The sequence below is a fragment of the Ursus maritimus genome, unplaced genomic scaffold (assembly GCF_017311325.1).
Source record: "Ursus maritimus isolate PB19 unplaced genomic scaffold, ASM1731132v1 scaffold_3, whole genome shotgun sequence".
NCBI lineage: Eukaryota > Metazoa > Chordata > Mammalia > Carnivora > Ursidae > Ursus > Ursus maritimus.
Window position 1 is genome coordinate 83209310 of NW_024425563.1, and position 25434 is coordinate 83234743.

Sequence of the window (25434 nt, forward strand, 5' to 3'; positions counted from 1 at the left end):
TACAGCACAGATGGACTGCTTCAGCTATGTTCTATATTGTAAACTCCAGTTTCAGTAACATTTGTTATGCCTTATGACATCTGGCAAAAAATGTGGATGTTCTGTACAGTGTTCAGGTTCAGCTTAGCTCCGTGGAGATATTTAGGCATTCAGTTCATTCCATAAAAGTGCTGTTATCTTCAGTGGTTTCTAAGGCTTCCATGAAAGGAAGAGAGAGCATGAAGTTTATATCTTGTTTATATTTCCTATTTGTTCATATACCCTGATGGCAAACCAATACCCAACATAACGCTAAGTACTTAGAGGATGCCCAGTAAAAGGGATAATGAAAGCAGTAATATGTCTTTTCTGACCTTCCAAATTGACTCCTATGTGTAGAAAAGAAAAAATCTATCCTAAATGTTTTCCAAATGGAATTTTTAAGCATGGTTAACTATATTTTCTAGGTAAGAAAATGAATAATTGACTAGTAATATTTACTATTAATAAGGTTGGTTGAATTGTATCTATTAAGTATGTGTGCTTTCTAATATAAAAGAAACTAGTTTATTCATTGATCCAACAAATATTCTCTACTGTTCTGGCACTGGAAATCTAGTAGGGGAATAGGTAGTTGGATAGTTTGTGTTCAGGTATAAAATTTTGTGACAGTTTACTCTCTGGATTTTCTTCTAAATTATCAAAAAATTAGATTTCTATATGAATTACATTTTATTATATTCTGCTATTTGAATATTATTTTAAAAGAATTCTGTACATGTATATGTAAGATATACATATACTTACATGTATTCTACTAAATATGTTTTTAAAATATAAATATATGTAGTCTCTTGACTCTTTAGAGAGAAACAGAAGCTTCCTTGAAATGGTTTGCTGGGGTTGGTTTTTATTTATAACATAATTCAAACAATTAATAAGTAACCTGACTTCTGACTTATACATCCATCTGCTTGATAGATGTAGCTAATTGGATCTTTACAGGCATCTCAAACCCAACATTTCTAACTTCTTTTCTCTTACTTTCCCCCTTTCCCCCAAACCTCATCCCTAATGTGTTCCTCCTCCTTTATTTACATTTGCAGTTCTGATATTACCATGTACCAAACTCCCCAAGCTAGATATCTTGAAGTAATCCTAGATTCCGCTCTCTCTCACCTCCTACTCATCTAATTAATCACCAAGTTTATGTAGGTTTTATCACCTAAATATTCCTTCAATCTGTCCCATCTTTTTCCTTCTAATTTCTACTATTCTATTTCAGATTCTTGTCATCTCTTGCTTCAACTCTAGCAATAACTTTGCTTCCCATCTTGCTTTCTTCAAATCTATCCTCTTTACTGTAGTCTATGGTAGTGTATGAGAAATGCACATTGAACATGGCATTCTTTTATTTAAAGCTTTCCAATTGCCCGAATAACTTGCCTAACTTTCCATTTCCCTCTTTGGACCCTATGCTTTGCCTTCGAGAATTACATAATCTCTTACTTTCCCATATATATTTTTAAGTGTTTTATACTTTCGAGTCCTTGATCAGAGCCTTTCACTATACTGATCATTCTGTTGATCGTTTTCTTAAAATGTTTTTCCCACCTTTCTTTACCTCGTTGACTTTTAGAAATTTTTCAGTACTCAGCTAAAGCATCTTCTCCTCATCTCGGGCCTTCCATTGACCCACACATTTTTGCCTAATTATAAACTCCTCAAGAACAAGGATCATGTTTTATTCATCTCTATATTAGCATTTAGCACTGTGGCTTACAAATAGCAAGTGCCTGCCTTCCTGCTCACTGCCACCACCCAAATACAAAAAGAATTTAACCTTTAAGGGTATTTTATTGCTCTGTTTGGATTGTTAGAGTATATGTGCTTTTAACACCATAATCACGTTTCTCTTAGTGAAGAAAAATAAACTAATGTTCATCAGTAATTGCTAGCTTATTTTTTCTTCTGACCATACAAGAATGAAGAATTACCAGCTAAAGAAAAGCAGTATATTTTCTGAAACACTGGGGTTTGTGGAGAAGTTGCATAACTTGAGAGTAGAGTAAGCACACATAGTTATTACAGACCATATGGTATCTGCTTTATTGCAGAGAAGGCTTTTACAAAGATCTGCTCCTCTCAAATAGTTGATTTGCTTATTGTTTTTAGTGATTGGAGATGAAATAGGTAGAACCAAAATGTAGAAAACTGTGCTAGTAATGCCCATTTGGTTGAGTTGAGTCCTTTTAAATATTCTGCATTATTCCACAAAGTATTTGAAGTAAGAGGTCCATTTTGTATATTCTAACGACTTTGGAGTATTTCTGTTTTGGGTAGAGTTTTCTAAATATTTTGATATGAGTTGAAATATATTTTTTGTTTATTGCTTTAAAAGTTCTTTAGCATTGACAAAAATATTTTGAAATATTCTTTATATTTATAAATATTCCTTATTTTCGTAGTTTTTCTTGTTCCACTATGCTTTTATTGTATAGAATTCTTAACATTCAAGAGAGATGTAGTCTGAGACTCTAGGTGCCACTATAATATGAACTAGTCCTCATTCTTTAATAGATCTAAACCTTCTGTCTGTGACTGTGAGAACCATAACTTTCTTTGAGATCACTTTAACTTTCATGATGAGCACTAATGATTGGCTTTTGAAAAAGACCATGTTTTCGTTAAAAAGTAGCAAATTTTTATAGAATTCATTGAGACTACTAGAAGATAATAAAGCTCTTTTGCCTTGCTAAGTGGGTGACTGGACTCATTAGCTAAATGACCGACTATAAAACTGTCATAGTTCTTTATTAATAGTTAAAAATCACAATACTCAGTGGCCTACTTCATCTTATTTTTGAAGCCTTCAGGAAGTAGAAGCAATAAAGAGCGTTCTGGGTGGAATCCTCACTGTCTCACACTGGATTAATCTCCCTAAAGCATGGTTTTCTTATTGTTATCCTTTGTAAAATTCTTCACTGACTCTTTCAATACAGGGTAAAGTCAATAGACTAGCACCCCATGGTTCTTCTACAGGTTGCTCTTCACTTGTTTTTCCAAATTAAATTCGAACATTTAAAAATCCTTCAAATCAATAAAAAAATCATTTAAAAAATAATGTTGACTACGTACTGGGTACTGTACTACGCTTTCAGGATATAATGCTAAATAAGAAAGACATGATCTCCATCCTCATAGACTTGCCTAATTGCTTCAGCTTAACTGGTTTGCATGATTTAAACATAGCATGTGTAGTTCTGCCTTTTTACCTTTGCTTATGTAGTTCTTTTTCCCAGAAAATCCTTCCCCCTCAACATATTCAAATTTTATTCATGTTTCAAATCTCAACTATGCTAATATCTCCACAATGACTATTCTCCTCATCCATATCAGGTCATTGTAGTGTCTTCCGAATGGCTATGGCACCTAATACATATTGTTCACTTATGACTTTCACTTATAATTTATAAATACTAATTTTTAACTTTTCTTGTGTGTATCTCCCCAGATACGCTATAAGGCTTTGGATGGCCAGGCTGTCTTCTGGCCCCTCCCCCAAATGATTCATGTCCCTCCCACATGCAGAATGCACTGCCTTCCTTCCAAGTTTCCTAAAAGTCTCATGCCATTATGCACCACATCAGAGTCCAGAATCTTCATCAGAATCAGATCAAGGTGCATGAGGTTCCTCAAGTATAGTTGCTTAACTCCTCAAGAACTCAACAACTCCTCAAGAACAGTTTCTCTAAATCTGAAGACCTGTGACCTAAAGAGACAAGTTCTCTACCCCCCCACTGCCCCCCAACACACACTACCTACATACCCAACATACACCGATGGGACAGGTATAGGATAATTGCTATAGTCTTTCCTATTCAAAAGTGGGAAAATGAGAGGCACAAAGGGGTCACTGGTCCATAGTGATTTGGGGTGGGCCAACATTGGACTTTCCTTGATTATATCAAAAGGCCTGGGAATAATTCTTTAGGATTTCAGACTTTGCCCTCTGAGCTTTTGTTCCTCCCTTTGAGTCATCCTTCTTTTTTCGTGAAATATATCATGTGTTTGCATCTGAGTAGTTTTCTGAGTCTGCTTCCTGGCAGTAGAATTTTGGAGGTCCAGTGGTCTCTTAACTTTGTACTATCACTGTTCCTTTTAGTTCAATTTAGCAGTGTGTTTGCTGTTGTTACTCTTTCAAAAATTTTTGTCAGCCTTCTCTGAATCATGTGGGGTTTATTCCATAAGATAAAAGCCACATCTAAGAATCTCTTTAAAATGTGGACTTCTGCAGAGATATTGAGGTAAAATATACTCAAGCTTTCTAGAGTGTCTGTTGTTTGAGAGGATCTATGAAATGCACCTTTAATCTTTTTAAAGGACTTTTTGTATAATTGATTAGTACTGTGAAGTACCACTCTTGATCTTTCTGGGATCTTTTTTTTCTTTTTTAAAGATTTTATTTATTTATTTGACAGAGATAGAGACAGCCAGCGAGAGAGGGAACACAGACAGGGGGAGTGGGAGAGGAAGAAACAGGCTCATAGCAGAAGAGCCTGATGTGGGGCTCGATCCCATAACGCCGGGATCACGCCCTGAGCCAAAGGCAGACGCTCAACGACTGAGCCACCCAGGCGCCCGATCTTTCTGGGATCTTAAGAAGAGGTTTTGCAGTCACTCCTCAGCTCCATTTTTAGGCCCTGTTCTGCCAGTGCCCTGGATTCAAGCTTTGTTCGGCAACTATTCCTAACTTTAACATCTTTTGCCATCTTGAGAGGCTGAGAATTTTCAAAACTGTGTGTGTCCTGGTTTTGTTTGTTTGTCTGATTAACAGTCCTTTCTTTAGCTTAAGTTTATCTCTCTTCTCTTGCATTTTACAGTAAGTGGCCAAAAAAAAAAAAAAAAAATAGCACTTACAACACTTTCACCTTGCTTGGATATCTTAGTTAAATCACTCTGTTCGTTAAGGTACATTTCCTAGTTTCCACATTACTGGAGATAATGTTGTTGTTAAGTTTCTACAACTACTTAACAAGAATCCTCCTTTCTCTAATTTCTAAAAACATTTTCCTCACTTTCCCTTGAGCCCTTGTGGGAAGAATACTCAAAGTCCAGCTTTCTACTAACAGTCTGTTCAAGGCAATTTAGGCTTTCTCTAACATGTTCCTCAAAACCTTTCCAACCTCTATCCACTGCCAAGTTCCAAAGCTACTCATACATTTTTAGGTGTTTATTATGGCAGTACCCCATTTCCACCTGTCAACATCTATACTAGTTACCTCTTACTGTGTAACAAATTACCTCAAAACTTAGCAGCTGAAAGCAACAAACATTTATTGTTTCATAGTTTGAATGGGTCAGGAATCTTAGTGTGAATTCACTGGATCCTCTGCCTCAAGACCTCTTATGAGGTTGTTATGAAAGTGTCAGCTAAGGCTGCGGGGTCCATTTGAAGGTTCCACCAAAGGACAGTCTGCTTCCTAGCTTATTCATGTGTCTGTTGGCAGAATTCAGGTCAGATCCTGTTGGCCGGAGGCCTTTTTTAGTTCCTTCTTAGTGGGCTTCTTTCATAGGGCAGTTGACAACATGGCCAGCTGGCTTTCCTCAGAGCAGAAGACAGCTAGCAAGACAGAAACCAGAATATTTTTGTAACCTAATCTTGGAACATCCCATCACTTTTGCCTTATTCTTTGTGTTACAAGCAAATTATTAGGTATAGCCTATATATGAGGGGAGGAGATTACACAAGGGCATGAATACCAGAAGGTGCAAGGATCATTGAAAGTCATCTTAGGGGCACCTGGGTGCCTCAGTCGTTAAGCGTCTGCCTTCGGCTCAGGGCTTGATCCCGGCGTTCTGGGATCAAGCCCCACATCAGGCTCCTCCGCTATGAGCCTGCTTCCTCTCCCACTTCCCCTGCTTGTGTTCCCTCTCTCGCTGGCTGTCTCTATCTCTGTCAAATAAATAAATAAAATCTTTAAAAAAAAAAAAAAAGAGTCATCTTAGAAGCTGTGTGATCTTTGGCCACTAATTGCATGTGATGGTCAATCTGCATTTACTGGATTTGAAAATTGGAAGAGAGTGTCTAAAACCAATGAAATAATATTTACATAACACATTTAAAAGAATCTTTACAACTTTGTAACTTACTGAGACTTGAAAATAATCTTGGGAACTTAATTTCTCCATACAAACCAAGTTTTATTCCTATACAAATGTACCCCTTGTTTATATCCTTACATGAAGTATGATGGAATATAAGACTTTTAGAGAGATTTTTACAATCAAAGTACATCTGACTGTTGGACAAATGAACCAAGGGTTATGTTTGCTTTTTCCCAGGTACTGATACATGTCAGTATTTATAGGATGCAAGAAATTAAGTAAATGAGTCCATTTGCCCTAGATTATTTCTGAGATAAAAGCTATTCCTTTACTTTTTAATGTAGTTTTGGAATGGTGATAGAAGGGGCAATGTTGCTTACATTTTCAGTGCAGTAAACATAGGTAGTATGGGTCTGGGAGCAATTCTACAAACAAACACACATTTGAAGAAAAATCCTACTAATTTTGGTATTGGAGGAAAGGGGGCTGGGAAGAATGGTTGCAATATCCTATACTTGTCCTGGAAAGTATATTTTCATCAAAAGACAGGAAACTCTGAAGCCTTTTTCTTTGCTAGTCATACTTCAATGTGTTCATTTTTCCTGCCCCAAACTCTGTAACTCTTGGCACAGAAACTACTTTAATAGACATGGCAGAGCGACCTGAAAAATAACAGTAATAACTCTTTTCTATAGGTTATTTTAGTGTTAGTTGGTTCAAAACTTGGTTTTGAGTGATCTGATAACTACAGTGATGTTTATGTTGAAAATACATAGTACATTTAAGTAACTTTTTCATTTATGGGTTATAGAAGTATCATTATTTTTCTTTCATGTTTCCCAGAAAGTATGGTGGTTTGTTTTGTAGTTATGCTAGAGAAGCTTAAGGTGGAATAGAGGAAGAGAGTTTGTATAGATGACTAAAGCTAGTTATTTCAGAGTTGCAGCTAAATCTCTTACTAGATTGGTAGTACTGAGAAAATTTGCCAACAACAATAACAATGTTATTACATAATATTATGGATGTCCAACCATGTTTTAGAATACTATATAACAGTTTCTTTCTAGATTATCCCTAATATAAAAAATTGTCTTTTTTTTTTTTTCTTTTACAGGTAATATAACATTACAAAGCAAGATGGGTAATATCACAGTAGGTATGTACTAAGCTGCTGGTTGGTAAGTTTTGCATCCTTTAAAGAATAGCTATATTTGTGATATTTTATTAGGGTAAATAAAATCTGAAGTTTAGCTGATGAACCTGATAGGATCCTGATATGCAAGTCAAATATAGGCGGACCCAATGTATGAATACATAAAATTATTTCTGAAAATTCATTGACTTATCATCCTAAAAATACTGTATAATTATAGATTTGGTATCAATAAGAATAAAGTTAGAATTCTGATTTTACCACTTTCTCTACATGGGCCAATTACCTAACTTCTCTGTGCTTCAGTTTCCGTGTCTGAAAGAAATAGAAATAATAGTTAAGTACCTTGGGGCGCCTGGGTGGCACAGCGGTTAAGCGTCTGCCTTCGGCTCAGGGCGTGATCCCAGCGTTATGGGATCGAGCCCCACATCAGGCTCCTCTGCTATGAGCCTGCTTCTTCCTCTCCCACTCCCCCTGCTTGTGTTCCCTCTCTCGCTGGCTGTCTCTATCTCTGTCGAATAAATAAATAAAAATCTTTAAAAAAATAAATAAATAAAAAAAATACTTAAGTACCTTTCATATAGGATTATTATAAGTGAGATCATATATATATATAAAGTACTTTAACACAGTGTCTGACATATGGTAAAAATTCAATAAAAAGTAGTCATTTTTATTATTGTTCTAATCCTAAGCCAGAACTAATAGTGGCTAATGGTACCTTAGACCTCATCACTACATGTGATGCTGTGCCTGTGAGAGAAAAACTTCAGATTTCCAGATAGTTTAGATAGAGTTTTTCTCTGTCCCAAGTAGCACCTGCTTACCTTTTAGGCAAAGGCACACTCTAAACCCCAAGAGTGGTGGTTGTTTTTAGGCCTTAGAGGGTAGGGGGTGGGGATGGGAAACTAAAACCTTTGTGGGGAAGCTGTGGCTTATTGACAGTATGAATGCCCAGGGCCTCCTGGCTTTGTCCTTTCTGATGTTTTACATTTGTCCTTTTGTTGTACTGATCAGAATAGTGAACATTTTCAATAGTCCTTTTCACTATCACTCCTGAATTTTCTGGCTTAAAGTACATATCTTTTTAAAAATTTTCAAGAGATTGAAACTTTTGTTCAGCGAGGGATTAAGTTAAAAATAAAGGCTTCTTAAGTAATAGTTATAAATCATTTTAACTAAGACATGACAGAAGGATTTACCTGTTTCCAGTGGGAAATCAAGATTTACTGTTGACAGGCCATTTCGACACATCTAGGGATGGTAAGGGAAATTTCTAGTGTGAACAAAAGGTACACTGGTGAGAAGCTGAGCTAGCTGGGGAGAGAAAATGCTAGACATGGGCAGAGTTTGTAGCAGTAAAGCAAGGGAGGAAAAGGAGGAGAATGTTGCAAATTGGGGGGCACAGGGAATTTCACTACCAACTAGAAGGCCCTTTAGGCAGATACGAATTTGAGGAATACTTATAATATGATATAATACAATAATGTTAGTGTTATTCTTGGATAGAAATATGGGAACATAAATGGAAAAACCATTCTCTCTAAAATTGGAAATAAATGGTTATTTATCCATACTAGAAAAGAATGGTAATAGCAAGTATGAAATGAGCAGTAATGTACATATTTGAAGATGGTTTCAAACTCTGTATAAATGATTAATGTTATGAATTCTTTTTAATTTTCTATATGAACTTTTTCTTTTTCCTGCTATTAAGCATTAGAGGGATTTTCAGACAAAATGTTTTATTTTTCTTAGATAAATCTCTGTCCACTCAAATGACCTGAGTCCAGTGTTAAGAAATATAGGGGTGCCTGGGTGGCTCAGTCGATTGAAAGTCTGACTCTTGGTTTCAGCTCGGGTGGTGATCCTTGGAGTCCTGAGATAGAGCCCTATGTTGGGCTCCGTGGTTGGCAGGGAATCTGCTTGGAGAGTCTTTCCCTCTGCCCCTCCCCTCACTTGCACATGTGCGTGCTCTCGCTCTTTCTTGCTCTCTCTCAAATAAATAAATAAATCTTTAAATATATATATATATAATTGACTACAATTATAAAAGTAGTTAATAAACCTTTATAATTTTCTTTAGCAAAACATAAATTGTGTCTGTAGTTTTAGGTTCTTAAAAATCCACAAGTATGTGAAGGTGTAAATAATGGTTGAATTCTTATTTTGTGAATGTGGTTGATAAATTTGGGGTTTTATTTTGGAAGAATCTCTTAAAGTAAGAGAAAATATATACATTTGTTAAGTTATCATATTTTGATCTGTCATAGTGTGGGAAAACATGGACTTTAGAAGTAGATTTGATTGTGAATTTTGGTCCTTCTACCTATTAGCTGTGTGACTCTGATCACATTAGTGTCTCTGAGTTTACATTTTTACACATAAAATGGATACCACTTACATAGCACAAGGTTGTTAAGATATTAAATAACGTGGTACTATAGCCTACTGTTGACCAGAAGCCTTAACCAAAAACAGACTGTCCATTAACACATATTTTGTGTGCTTATGTATTAAATACTGTGTTATTATAACAAAGTAAGCAAGAGAAAAGAAATGTTAAGAAAATCATAAGGAGGGGTGCCTGGGTGGCGCAGTCGTTGAGCGTCTGCCTTCAGCTCAGGGTGTGATCCCGGCGTTCCGGGATCGGGATCGAGTCCCACATCGGGCTCCTCCGCTGGGAGCCTGCTTCTTCCTCTCCCACTCCCCTGCTGTGTTCCCTCTCTCCCTGGCTGTCTCTCTGTCACATAAATAAATAGGGTCTTTAAAAAAAAAAAAAGAAAAAAAATCATAAGGAAGAGAAAATAGATTTATAGTACTGTACCGTATATGTGTTCAAAAAAATCCACTTATGAGTGGACCCAGTAGTTCAAACCCATGTTGTTCAAGGGTCAACAATCTAAATAAAGTACAGCTCAATCCATGGTAGTTATTCAAAAAACTACCCTTCCTTTTCCTCTTCCAGTTTATTATCTATAATATAAAACTAGTAAGCCACTATGTTTTAACCTTAATTATGAAGGAAATGTACATTTCATAAATTCCTTTATTTCTTTCAATATCTCAATTTCTTTCAAGATCTTTGGAAGAAAGATCTAAATTATGTCTCTATTTATTGCTTCAACATTGTGGTAATGTTTGAAGACAGTCTTGAGTATAGCAGTAACTCATCAACATCTGTTTATTGAGTGTCTGCGGTATATGAGGAACTCTTTAAGGTACTAGGGAATATTATGGTCAAGAAGGCATAGTCTCCATGCTCACCGTTGGCCTGAGAAGAAAGACAATAAGCATGTAAATAACCAAAGATAACTTCAGATTGTGCAATGAATAAATAAGAGAGGGTAATGGAAGAGAGAGTGGGGAAAAGAAAGCGACTGCATTTAGCAATCAGGGAGGGTCTGAAGAAGGGACATTTGAACTAAAGCCAGAATAATGGGAAAGAAGCTCATAAAATTCTGATGCAGAGCTCCCCAGATAGAGGAAAAGCCAGTATAAGCCCTGAAACTGGAATGAACTTATCATTTTCGAGGTATAGAAAGAGAACTTGGGGAGAGTCATGGGAGATGAGGTAAATGAGGGCTAGATCAGGGTAGGGACTTACTTCCAACTACAACAGGAGCTAGCAGGGGAGTAATATATAATTTATATTTTAAAAGAGCAACCAAGCTGTTCTGGTATATTACAATATACCAGAGGGTGCAGAAGTTGATGCAGGCAACTAGAAAACTTAATTTGTTTATTCTGTTGATGGATACCTGGGCTATGTCTAGTTTTTGGCAGTTGTAAACAAAGTTTCTGTGAACCTTCTTAGACAAGTCATTTTATGGAGAGATATATGGATTATATATATGTATATAAGTATATTTTATATGTATATATACACACATTTATATGTGTGTATTTTTCTCCTCTTGGGTAAATGCCTAGGAATAGAATTGCTGATTTGAGTATGCATGATACCCTACCAGTCTTTTCCCCAAAGTTCCATTTTACACTTCCTTCTACAATGTATGAGAATTCTAGTTGTTCCACATCCTCACCAACATTTTTATTGTCAGTCTTTTAATTTTACCAATTCTGGTGTGTGTACAGGGGTTTTCCTATGGTATTAATTTACATTTCCCTGATGACGAATGACGTTCAGTACTTTTTCATGTGCTTATTGATTATTAGTATATATATATCTTTTTGAAGTTTTGTTCAGATCTTTTGCCCATTTATTTTTTAGTTGGATTATTTGTCTTTTTATTATTGAATTGGTGGAGTTGTTTATGTATTCTGGGAACAACCCTTTGTCAGATATTGTTTTTCCATATTTCCTCTCAGCCTGTGGCTTGCATGTTCATTTTCTTAATAGTGTATTTTGATGGGAAGATTTCCATTTTGATGAAGTCTAATTTACTGATTATTTTTATGGTTATTGATTTCTGTGTCCTGAGAAATCTTTGTCTGCCTTCAATCATGAAGCTGTTCTCCTATGTTTTCCTCTAGCACCTTTACAATTTTTGCTTTTACCTTTGATCTATCTCTAACTTTCTGTGTTTAGGAATCAAGATTTGTTTTTTCCCGTAAGTATGTTCTAGTAATTACATCACCATTTGTTGAAAAATCTTTCATTCTCCAATATATTATTTCAGCATCTTTGTCTAGAATCAAGTGACTGTGTAAGTTAATAGATATTTTATTACCATATTAATATTTTCTGTTTTATGTGGTTTTACATTTGGTAAGTGGTATTTTCAAGGAATTTGTCTATTTTATCAAATTGTCAAATTTGTTCACATAATGTTTTGCAAAGTATTCCCTTGTACTCCTTTTTATGCCTGTAGGTTGTGTAGTAATACTTCTTTCCTTTTCATTCCTGATATTGATACTTGTATTTTCTTTTTCTTGATTAATAAAGCTAAACTTTATAATTTTGTTAATATTTTCAAAGAACCAATTTTTCACTAAGTATCTCTATTGTTTGTTTTCTAACATATTGATTGATTTCTGCTCTGTATTATGTTCTTTCTTTTATTTACTTTGAGTTTCCTTGCTCTTCCTTTTCTAGCTTCTTCAGGTAAAACATTAGGTCATTGATTGTAGACTTTCTTTTTTTAATTTTTAGACTTTCTTTGTTAATATTAGCATTTAAATTACAAGTCTGTTATAAGCAGTATATTCCCCACATTTTGAAATGTTGCAGGTTTTTTTTCTTCCATAATTTGGCTACTGTAAATAGTGCTTCAGTAACTACAGGAGTGCATATATACCTTTGAATTAGTGTTTTTTAATTAAGTTTTCATTTTAATTCCAGTGTAGTTAACATATAGTGTTATGTTAGTTTCAGCCATACAATATAGTGGGTTAAGAATTTCATACATCACCCAGTACTCATCATGACAGGTGCCCTCCTTAATATCCATGACCTATTTCACCCATACATCCACCAACCTCCCCTTTGGTAACCATCAGTTTGTTCTCTATAATGAAGAGTCTATTTCTTTATTTGTCTCTCTTTTTTTTTTCCTTTACATAGATCCATGTATGGATCCAACATAGATCCATCCTTGTTGTTGCAAGTGGCAAGATTTCTTTTATTAGTTTTACGTGTACAATATAGTGACTCAATAATTCCATATTATTACTAAGTGTTTTTCATGGCAAGTGTACTCTTAATTCCCTTCACCTATTTCACCCATCCCTCCACCCACCTCCCCTCTGGTAACCATTAGTTTGTTCTGTATAGTTAAGAGTCTGTTTTTATATTTGTCTTTTTCCTTTGTTTCATTTTTTTTGTTTCTTAAATTCCACATATGAGTGAAATCATCTGGTATTTGTCTTTCTCTGAGTGACTTATTTCATTTAGCATAATACTCTCTAGCTCCAACAATGTTGTTGCAAACGGTAAGATTTCATTATTTTTTATGGCTGGATAATATTCCATTGTATACCACATCTTCTTTATCCATCCATCTATCAATGGACAAACACTGCACTAAACACAGGGGTATGTATATATCCCTTAGAATTAGTGTTTCCATATTCTTTGGGTAAATACCTACCTAGTGTGATTGCTGGATCATATGGTAGCTCTATTTTTAATATTTTGAGGAAGCTCTGCACTGTCTTCCACAGTGCCTGCACCAGTTTGCATTCCCACTGACAGGCCAGAGAGTTCCTTTTTCTCTATATCCTCGCCACGGCTTGTTGTTTCTTGTGTTTTTGATTTTAGCCATTCTGACAGGTATGAGGTGATAATCTCATTGTGGTTTTGATTTGAATTTCCCTGATACTGAATGATGTTGAGCATCTTTTCATGTGTCCGTTGGCCATCTGGATGTCTTGTTTGAAGAAGTGTCTGTTCATGTCTTCTGCCCATTTTTAAATTGGATTATTTGGTTTTTTGGTGTTGAATCGTAGAAGTTTTCTATATATTTTGGATACTAACCCTTTATTGGGTAAGTCATTTGCAAATATCTTCTCCCATTCAGTAGGTTGCCATTTAGTTTTGTTGGTTGTTTCCTTTTTGTGCAGAAGCTTTTTATTTTGATGTAGTCCCAATAGTTTATTTTTGCTATTATTTCCCTTGCCTCAGGAGACGTATCTAGAAAAATGTTGCTACAGCTGATGTGAGAGAAATTACTGCCTGTGCTCCCTTCTAGGATTTTCGTGGTTTCAGGTCTTACATTTAGGTCTTTCGTTCATTTTGAATTTATTTTTGTGTATGGTGTAAGAAAGTGGTCCGTTTTCATTCTTTTGCACGTAGCTCTCCTGTTTTCTCAACACCATTTAATGAAGAGACTGTATTTTTCCCATTGGATATTCTTTCAAGCTTTGTAGATTAATTGATCATATAGTTGTGGGTTTATTTCTTTGTTTTCTGTTCTGTTCCATTGATCTATGTGTCTGTTTTTGTGCCAGTATCATACTGTTTGATTATTACGGATTTGTAATATAATTTAAAGTCTAGAATTGTGATACCTGAAGTTTTCTTTTCTTTTTAAAGACCGTTGTGGCTATTTGGGGTCTTTTGTGGTTCCATACAAATTTTAGGATTGTTTGTTCTAGTTCTGTGAAATGTTGCATTTTTTAAAATCATCCTTTAGAAGACTTTTAATTTTACTTTTGATTTCATCTTTGGTCCATAGAAGTCTGTTGTTGAATTTTCATACATTTAAGATTATTATAGATCTCTTATTTTATTGATTTCTAATTAAATTCCATTCTGGTCAGAGAAAATACTTTGTGTGATTTCAGGATTGTTGTTGTTTTTTTGTTGTGTTTTTTTACATTTATTGCAATTTATTTTATCGCCAAGCATATGGTTTTATCTTGTAAATTTTCATATCACATGCCTTTGAAATGAGTGTATAATAATTTTTTTCTTTTTTTGGTTTAATTCTATCAGTTGCTGAGAGAGGAGTGTCAAATTTTTCAATGAATTCTGTCAGCTTTACATTTGGCTTTAGAATCCCTGTTTATGATATTCATATTCATGATTGTTATGGCTTCCTGATGAATTAACCCTTTTATCATTATAAAATGCCCTGCTTTATCTCAAGTAATACTCTCTGTCCTGAATTTACTTCATCAAATGATAAAAACACTCTTCCCTTCTTATGCTTAATATTAGTAATAATAAAGGCAGTCTTGCCTTCTTATGCTTAATGTTAGCATGGTATATCTTTTTCTATTCATTTACTCACAATCTATCTTTATGTTTAAAAACATCTTTTATAGACAACATGGTTGGCACTTGCTTTTTAAAGTTCATTTGGCGGGGCGACTGGGTGGTGCAGTCATTAAGCATCTGCCTTTGGCTCAGGGCGTGATGCCAGCGTTCTGGGATCGAGCCCCACATCAGGCTCCTCCACTGGGAGCCTGCTTCTTCCTCTCCCACTCCCCCTGCTTGTGTTCCCTCTCTCGCTGGCTGTCTCTCTCTCTCTCAAATAAATAAATAAAATCTTTAAAATAAATAAATAAAATAAAGTTCATTTTGCAAAATCTTTGTCTTTTAATTAGAAGGTGTTGTCCATTAACATTTAATATAATTATTGATATGGTTGGATATGGATATACCATTTTATTTTGGCTCTTCTATTTTTTGTTTTTTCTTCTTTTTTGCCTTTTTTGCATTAATTCACGTATTTCGGAATTCCATTTTAATTTTCCTTTTGACTTTTTAGCTATACCTTTTTGCATTACTTTTTAGCAGAGTTTCTAGTGATGTTAATATAGAAACTTAATTTTTCACAGTCTATTTAGAATTAATATTATGCCACTTCATATTATGTCAGCAGATTCATTTATCTACTCCTGTCCTTTACAGTATAGGTTGCTTACATTAACATATATTATAAAACCTTTAATATACTGATATGATTTTTCATTTATATTATCACATATAATGTCATGTATTTTTTTTTAGGATTTTATTTATTTGTCAGAGAGAGAGAGAGAGCACAGGAAGGGGGAGAGGCAGGCAGAGGGAGAAGCAGGCTCCCTGCTAAGCAAGGAGCTCAGTGCGGGACTTGATCCCCGGACCCTGAGATCATGACCTGAGTCAAAGGCAGTTGCTTAACTGACTGAGCCACCCAGGAGCCCCTATTTCTCACTTTAATAAATCTGGTGGAAGCATCTCCATTACCCCTAGAAAATAGTGAGCAGTCAGGGTCAGTAAAAAGTTAGAACTGCCCTGAGACAACTTTTTTCATTTCTATAAGCAAGAATTTAATATCTATCTGTATACTACTGAGGCCTTAGGAAAATAACTGATTTCAGTAAATTGGTAAATCTCTTTGTCTTAAACAGAATTAAATTTTACTTTTTGGTGGGGGTTGTGGGGGCAAGCTTATTTCCTCAAAACAAGATGTTTTGCTCTAGGAGTCTGCAGACTTTGTAAAGGGCCAGATATTAAATATTTTTGGCTCTGTGGGCCACATGGTCTGTCTGTACTATGCAACTCTCTCATTTTAACACAAAGCAGTCATTGACAATACACAAACAAATAGATGTGTCTATGTTCCAATAAAACTTCATTAATAAAAACAGGAGGGGGCCTATAGTTTGCCATCCCTGCTGTAGAGCCTAAAAACCATTGTTGTCATGAGTCTGGTGAAATTTTGGATATGATGCCTTAATCCAAAAGGTGACAAGTGCAATGCTTATTTTAAGTTTCTTAATTGCTTGGCTTGTTTTTCATAAAAGGTTTGCTGAAGAAAGTTGAAGGCGACTCTACAAATCATGATAACCTAATTAAAGTCTACTGAGTAACTTGAATTTTGAGGAATTGAGATTAGTAAAAGCAAATTAGTTAACGAAGAAATAAAAAGTGATTTGTAGGAACCTGAGAGGGAAATTTACTAGAATAGCAGAGGCTTCAAAATATTGGAATGGGTGTTGAGAAAAGTTATATAATATTATCAAGTTTAGAATGTTAGGAGACTTGAGATAATTTAGGTATTATTCTGTCTGATTTCAGGAAAATAGACAAAGTATTTTTCCCATGATTCTTTTATTCAGAAGAATATTTATAATTCAGGTAAAAAAGGAGTTTAGGTAATATAATTGATCAGGTTCTTAAGTAATCTCATCAGTCATTTGGATTTTATATACACATTATAATTTACCTCCCCAAACCCTGTTCTTCCTAATTTCTGTAACAGTAAGCTCTCTCAGAAACTGAAGTACTATAAAAAATTTGATTGTATATATCAAAACCATGATTTTCCTTGGACTCATATTTTAAAAAATAATGTCTTTTTTCTGGAATACCAGATCATCCATTTAAAATGAGTCAACAGGGGCGTCTGGGTGGCTCAGTCAGTTGGGTATCTTTGACTTGGTTTTGGCTCAGGTCATGATCACATGTGTCATGCATTAGAGGCCCCCACTGGACTCTGCCTTCAGTGTGGAGTCTGCTTAAAGATTCTCTACCTCTGCCCCTCCTGCCACTTGTGAGCATGCTCTCTCTCGCTCTCTCTCTCTCTCTCAAATAAATATCTTTAAAAATAAAATGAGTCAACAGTAGAAAGCAAAGTTTGGTAATAAATAACAGGATTGGAGTGCTAATAGAGTTGCTCACCTAACTTTACTTTCTCTGCCCTATGTTGCCTCTTTTGGAAGGCACTGCCAGAAGCCATGTACTGGTAATTTTAGCTTTAAAAAAAGAATATCTTCATGTTTGGAGCAGGAGGTGGGTGGTTTGCCTTAGTGTGTCCCTCGGAAGCCCAGCCTCCTAATGCTCCCTCCCTAATACAGAATACCTAGGCAGGATACTTAGAAAACTTTACTTAAAATGACCTTACAATTCTGCCTTTGCAAATCCTTTACGTCCTGTATGTGAAATTTGTTCCTTGTTCTTGCAATTAGCGTAGCTTTGGAAGTGTAGGAATCAAGTTGCAGAAATGAAGAAATATCTTTTGTGTTGCTGTTCCTTAGTATCCACATGTTGAAACATGAAGTAAAATGGTAAAAATTCAGAAGAACTTTCTGAACATGTTTGACTGATTTAAAAGAATTCTCCCTTTATCTGTAAGTTTGGAATTTTAGCCTTTCAAGTAGTTGTTATTCTCTGCTATTAGCTAAATGTATATTACAAATATCTGGGGTTTTTGGTTGTATGTAGTGATTAGCTAGTAGTTAACATCAGTTTTTCCCTATTGTATGTATAATTTTCCAGGAAAACTCAGTGGTCTCTGTAACAACAACCAGATCCTTGTCCAAAATTGTGATGATAGAAAGCTCTCTGTGAGAGTCCACTTACTCCAAACACTAGCTGGACTAATAATTTCTGTTCACTTCTTAATTGCTGTCTAATGCATATTTCCCTTAAGGCTTCTTCTGAGAGCTATAGAATTTCTCCATTATGTGAATTTCCAAACAAATGAAATTTTGTAGAGGAAGTCTTAATTTGACTCTTGATAATTAATTTTTAGTTCCAATCATTTGTATTACATAAAACAAAAGAAAATTAGTATTTGTTTTGCTACATAGCTTTTCAAATATCACTTTTGCTTTCTCTTTTGAAAACATGTCTTGAGTTTAAAAAAATTATTTTTGATAGTCTCTAAGGGATGGACCATTATCAGAGCTCAAGACTGATAATATGAGGATGTAATTATTCAGTGGTTTGTGATAAAATTTTTTAGCTCTTATTTCCCATTGGCTTGGGGGGAGAAGTGAAAAGTACTGTTATATTAGTTTCATGAAAATCTTGTGGTTTTTTCCCCCTAGAGAAAGCAAGAAATCAACCTAATGTTTCAAATATTTTACTTTGTTCAACCTGGGATAATACACACATTGTGTAGTCCACATTTTTTAAAATCATAATATATTTTTACTTGGCTTCTTTTAGGATGCATTAAGAGGTTATTTAAAAAGAGTTTCTGTTGGTAACTGAGGAGAGAGATATTCATGTTCGCCCAACTATTCTGTCATTTATCACTAATTGCTTAATTTCCATGCATCAATGTTTACTTTTGAACTTAAGAATTAAATAAAGTAGGTCCAATAAAGGTCATTTTTCAGTATAGATTACACATAATTAATATGAATTTTCTTGGGGTCAGATTTTAACCAGTTTATTCCCAAGTTGCTTTGTTTAGGGTCATGTAAAAATGTGAAGAAAAATGTCTAGTATACAAATGTGTTTTTTCACGTTTTATTAAAAGTTTAGTATAATTTTTGGCATTATTTTCACCACACTCCCTAATTTGTTTCCACTTCGAAGTAGTAAAGTTCCTGATAAAATATGCTTTTTAAGAGGCCTTTCTAAAAAAAATATGCTTTGGCCTTACCAGGGCAGTCAGACAGAATATTAAATTAGAGGTTCAGTTGCTATTAGGAGGAAGAAGCTTCTTAGTGCTGACTCTTCAACATCATTCTCTTACTTCTTTATCTCTAACTTGATCAGCTTTCCCTTGAACTTGAAATGTTGACTTTTCGAAAACTAGGGCCAATGATGACAGAGATTTGAGTTTCAAATCAGCACCACTTTAATTAATTATGATTTTCTTCTCCTGACTGAAAGATATCTGTTCAATTCCAGAACTTTGAAAAGAAATATTTAGATATAAACAAGCTTCACCCAGTCTTTAAGTGACTCCCTTTTTCTTCTTTTCTGTTTAAGAAATGCAACAAAATCTTATCTAGAGTAAGCTTTCGCTATTAGCAGTAATTTTTTAGCACTAGCAAATTTGCTAAAAGGAGAAAATATAAAAAGTTTTGATTTTTGTTAACTTTGCTACTACTATGTGTCTTTACATGAGACAAAATTCTTTAGTAAGTATTGAAAGTTGATAATAAACTAAATATATCAATGGTGCTTGATAGTCTTGGCTGTCAAGGATCCACTGCTTGTGTACTGTCCTTCCTATATATTAGGTTGCAGAGTAAGCATGATTATCAATAAGTTATATTGATTACTATATACTATAGACATAGGGCCTTTGTTACTATAGACATAGGGATTTTTTGTTATCTAGGTATAGATTTGTAAGTTTCTGATTCTGTTTTCATTTTAAAGTGAAAGATGGCATAAGTATGGGGAAAATACAAACCCTTGCAAGACTCTTGGTGCCTTATCCTACGGCTGAAGTAGAGTTTATTTCAAGTTTATCATTTCAGTTACTACAATGATTATACTTACGGTTTTTCTTTTTTCCTAGATTCATCCTCTGGATGTCTAAAGGCCTCAACTCATCTGGGTGCAATAGATGTTTATGTCAGCCAACTAGGAAAAGTGGAATTGAAGTCACATGAAGGTTAGCCAAGTGGAATGTTTTATTTTGATACATGGTATACTCAAGGTTTTGTAACATCCAGGAAACAGATGGTCAGATTATTTAATCTATACTGATGTCATGAGTTCAAGAAAATTTCTTCTGGTAGAACTTGATTTAAGGACTGATTGCAGGGGCCAAGGGGCGGGTGGGGAGTGCCTGGGTGGCTCAGTTGGTTGAGTAACTGCCTTCAGCTCAGGTCATGATCTCAGGGACAGAGCCTGCATCGGGCTCCCTGCTCAGTGGGGAATCCCTCTCCCTCTGCTACACCCTCCCCACCTCATATTCTCTCTCTCTCTCTCTCAAATGAATAAATAAAATCTTTTTAAAAACAAAGACTGACCAGAGGGGCTCCTGGCTGGCTCAGTTGATGGAGCATGTAACTCTTGATCTTGGGTTTGTGAGTTTGAGCCCCATATTGGGTATGAAGACTATAGTTCCCTTTGTAGTGCAAACAAAAATGTTACAATATATTGACTGTTACTGTGGAGTTATTTAGTGTTAGTGTTTAGGTTTTTCATTTTAGTTTTTATGCCTGGAATAGAATATTCTTTGGAGGAAAATGCCCCCATATATTCTTTTGGAAGCTCTTCTACCACCCTGTAGTAGAACCTTCTTGACCCATCACTCTAGAGTAATTCTTTGCAATGTGTGATCCTGAAATAAAGGTATCATCAGGAAGGTCCTCTAAAGTGATGGTTGACTTAATTAATCTCGAAGTATTAAGTGTTATTATGATGTGTCTCTTTATATAATCTTATGTCTATTACAAATAACTTATTCTAAGAATTCAAGTATTTCATTAAAACTAATACACTTTTTACTCATATGAAGACTGAATATATGTCTGTGTATACATGGTTGGCGTGTGGCTTGGATACTTGGAGTAGCTTGGCCATTGGGGCTGAAGTGACCTGGGTGCAGAAAGTTAAGAAATGTAGCTCTGGTTAAAATAATTTTTTTTTTTTTAAAGATTTTATTTATTTATTCGACAGAGATAGAGACAGCCAGCGAGAGAGGGAACACAAGCAGGGGGAGTGGGAGGGGAAGAAGCAGGCTCATAGCGGAGGAGCCTGATGTGGGGCTCGATCCCAGAACGCTGGGATCACGCCCTGAGCCGAAGGCAGACGCTTAACCGCTGTGCCACCCAGGCGCCCCTCTGGTTAAAATAATTTTTAAATAGGGCACCTGGGTGGCTCAGCCATTAAGTGTCTGCCTTCTGCTCAGGTCATGAACCCAAGGTCCTGGGATTGAGCCCCGAATTGGGCTCCCTGCTCAGCGGGAAGCCTGCTTCTCCCTCTCACACTCCCCTTGCTTGTGTTCCCTCTCTTGCTGTCTCTCTCTGTCAAATAAATAAATAAAATCTTTCAAAAAAAATTTTTTTAAATAAAATCTAGAATATCTTGCATATTGGCCAGAACAAGGCTATATATGCATAACAAGGAAAATACTTCCTTACAGAAACCAGTTGTTCCTGCTGTTAGCAATTTCTTGGTCATGTTGGTTTAATACTTTTTGTCCAACAAGGCTCTCTTGTCAGTGTCAAAATAAAACTACAAACACAGAGGCCTAAAACAGAAGTTTTTTTGCTGACACGCAGATATGATTTGATTTCTCAAGCTTACATTTTTTTCTTTTAAAATAGGATGATATTGTGTTCTCACTGAATTCCTACGAGCTTCAGTAATGCCATTCAGGGTATTTTGTAAGTGCCATAAAAGTCATATAATGCATTCTCTTATTATGAAGGCCCTAAGAGAAAAAATGTAAACCATTATTAATTTACTATAACTAGTAACAGAGTACAAACAAAGTTTTAAATAAGTAGCTCTTATATGAAAGTTATTTCCTGTTTTGTATGGAGGGACAAAAAAAGTAAAACAAATAAAAACATTGTTACTCTTCATCCACTTAAAATATTTTTGAGCATTATTTAGAATGTTGTTCCAGTAACCTATTGAAATAGCATATGATGTTGAAAGATTCAATTAAGTTTATAATTTGGGTACTGGCATGAAGCTTTAAGATCACTGGAAACAAAAATTTCTGTCTTACTCCAGTTCTTTTAATTCTAACTACACTTAGAAACAGTAACTTTTTAAAAGAGTAATGGAAAATTTTTCAGGATTCTGTTTCTTAATGGTTACTAAAGGCATCTAGAATCTTTCCAGCTCTGCCCCTGCCTTGCTGTAGGGTTTGGGAGCCAACCACCGAGTCTCTTAGATATTCTCCATTTCACCATGTGAAAAAGAATGGTGCATGCTTGTTTTCTCTCTTCCTATGAGCTAACCTTATTAATTCTTTCAAAAGGATTGTTTAGGCTTAAGAGTCAGACCTGCATCTGAGTATTGACTCTTCCATTTAAAATTGGTCCTTGATGAAACCAATGATCTTAATATAGTATGCCTTCAATAAATGGTACAGTTAGTATTAGTTCACTTTTTAATTTAAAAAATGGTATTGATGTCAGTAACCGTGAAAATAGTTTATGAAGTGAAAGAGGTTGAAGATGTAACAAGAACTCTCCTTTCTTAAAAAAGTAGTTAAAGATAGGACATTTGGGAAAGTTTTCAAGTCATGAGAATTCTTCTTTCACAGACAGTAATGCAGTTTTGGTAGTGATGACTTGTTTTTTAAGGATGTGGAGAGGGATGAGGGTAGACGTAGTTGCATTGCTTAACCTTTTTAAAGTTCTCACAGATTTGGCATCCCTTTTTCATTTTAGAACAGAAAAGTATTCATAAAATTACCACATTTGATATATTTAGAGATAAAAAGTCCTACAGAAAAGTTTTTAAATCTATTTTTTTCTATTTTTTAAAGTATGTTTGGTAGAAAACCTTGCATCTTCTATTCATTCTGAAATTTTCCAGGTTTTTTTTCCCTGAATCCCTCATATCTGTTGTTATAGGGAAACTCCTGTTAGTAGTTTACATTTAAAACCTGAAGAACAGTTTGTTTTATAAATAAAATAACCCAGTTGTAGTGATATGCTTTGTTTCCCCCCCACCCTTTTTGAGGGGTAATTATGAGAGTTTATCAATTTTACCCCAGACTTTCTAGCTCCAGGTAGGAAGGCAGAGAGGATAAAAAATTAGGGAAACTTAGGCTAATGTTAACCAAACTAAAAGACAAACAATGACCCATAAATAAGTGCATTTTAAAAGGAATCTTTACAACATTCACAATGAAAGTCATGCTGACCACCTTTGTCCACAGAGGAAATGGGCTTAATGTTCTGTGGCCGGGGCTTCTTACTTTATTTGATATCTGAGAAACAAAGAAAGAAAAACTTCTGAAACAGGAGTGTGTTGATGAGTTCGCAATACAACCTACATAGTTGTTTTGGAAAATTATATACTTTTTCTTCCTCCTTTAGAAGTTTAAATTACTACAAGATTGTAGTGGAAATAAACTTGAATGCCTTGTCTCAGGTACCCAAAAGACTATAATCCATTGAAAAGAAACATTAGTCAGTTGAAATGCACATGTTCCCTTTTTTTATTATTCTTATTTCCCACCACCACCCCTCCCTCCCCAGCACACACGCAGTACAACTGAAAGCACAAGAGCTTAGGATTCTAGTTGTGTCATAGTGATCAGTGAAATCACAAGTCCTATAATATGATGAGGGTGCAGCGTGTGAAATACCACAGCGGTTAAGAGCATGGGCGCTGTTGTCACTGAAGTGAAGCTAGATTCTAATGCTAGTGCTAGTGGGAACTTGAGCAAGTTCTCATTTTAAAATTGGGATTATAATAATACCTCATAAAGTTGATATGTAGATTAAAAGAAATTAATTAAGCTGTCTTGCTTTCAGTAAATGCTCAATTAATGGTAAATATTGTCTACAAGCTACATGTGTTGTATACTACTCACTTTTCTGATATTGGATAAGCTGACTAGGGCTATGGGCAAAAGAAGTTCATAATATTCTAATGCCTCATGCCCTTGACAGAAGTTACTGTGAATGCCTTGGAAGTAAGGAAAAGACACTGCTGTTTATAAATATTTTTTAAAAGATTATTTATTCATTTGAGAGAGAGACAGAGAGAGAGAGAAAGTGAGCATAATCAGGGGGTACGGTCAGAGGGAGAGGGAGAATCAGACTCCCAGCTGAGCAGGGAACCTGATGTGGGGCTCAATTCCAGGACCTTGAGATCATGACATGAGCTGAAGGCAGATGCTTAACCGACTGAGCCACCCAGGTACTCCGCATTTGGGAGTAAATAAAGTGTGCTAAGGAGTAAAGACAGTGTTCCAGGAGCAGTGCTACCCTTTCAATCATTTTTCAAATAGCTCCTGGTACTTTTGATTTCCTTGCATTAATAATCTTTTTAAAATTTATTATAGGCTCTATTCTTGTCAAGGTCGCATCTTCTCTTCAAGCTCATTTACAGTTATCAGGGAAAGAGGTTGATGTGAACTCAGAAGTCCATGTTCAAGAAATGACTGAAGTTCATAAAGATGATGGTGTCATAGTTACTGGTAAGGATGCTGCATTTTGCTATGTAAGATGAATAGTCATCTTCCATACATAAGTAGAAATATGGTATAGTTAACTGCAGTTTTACTCTTTTATTCCTTTCCATTGTCACATTTTGGTGTTTGACACTCCTTTCTTCCAACTGCTTATCAGTAAGTAGCACAATATAGGTATTTAGTTTGAAACACTCACTAAGATGTCATTGGATGTCAATTTAAAAAATTTTCTATCTCCAGGAGATGTTTGCACACCCATGTTCACACAGCATTACTCACAGTAGCCAAAAGGTAAAAGCAACCCAAATGTCTATTGATGGATGAATGGATAAGTGAGATGTGGTATATACATACAGTAGAATATTATTTAGCCTTAAAAAGGAAAGAAATTTTGTCACATGATTCAACGTGGATGAACCTTGCGGACATCATGCTAAGTAAAATAAGCCAGTTACAAAAAGACAAATACTGTGTGATTCCTCTTCTATGTGATATCTAAAGTAGTCAGATTCAGAGAAACAGAAATTAGGGGAAGGGGGAAATGGGGAGTTGTTCATTGAGTATAGCATTTCAGTTTTGCAAGATGAAAAAGTTCTGGAGATCTGTTGTACAACAATGTGAGTATACTTAACACTACTGAAATGTAAGCTAAGAAAATGATAGAGATGGTAAGTTTTATGCATTTCTTACCACAATTAAAAATTTTTTAAGACCATAATTTTTTTTTCTGGTACAGCTGCTTTCTTACTCTTGGCCTTAAAAATCATCTAAATATATATAGTGCAAGATTCAAAGGTAACTTTGTATGACTGGAATAAACACAAATTTGTTTTGGTATTATACACATTATAAACTTGCTCTTTTAATACAACAAATTCTCAGTCCCAGAAATGTGAATGGCTTTGCATATTTTTTCTGATGACCTCTGGCTGCATTGAT

General features: G+C 35.2%; 1 protein-coding gene across 3 annotated transcripts in view; it reads left to right on the forward strand.

Moving 5' to 3' along the window:
* The window catches only part of FAM185A (family with sequence similarity 185 member A), a 59387-nt gene that overhangs the window by 19745 nt on the left and 14208 nt on the right, over nucleotides 1-25434 (forward strand). For all 3 annotated transcript variants that reach the window (XR_005838619.1, XR_005838620.1, XM_008686162.2), the window contains exons 5-7: nucleotides 7202-7243; nucleotides 19900-19995; nucleotides 24367-24501. Coding sequence is in view for 1 of the 3 variants with exons in the window: in XM_008686162.2 (XP_008684384.2) it covers nucleotides 7202-7243; nucleotides 19900-19995; nucleotides 24367-24501 (273 nt within the window). In the remaining 2 variants the exon portion in view is untranslated. The remainder of the gene's footprint in view (nucleotides 1-7201; nucleotides 7244-19899; nucleotides 19996-24366; nucleotides 24502-25434) is intronic.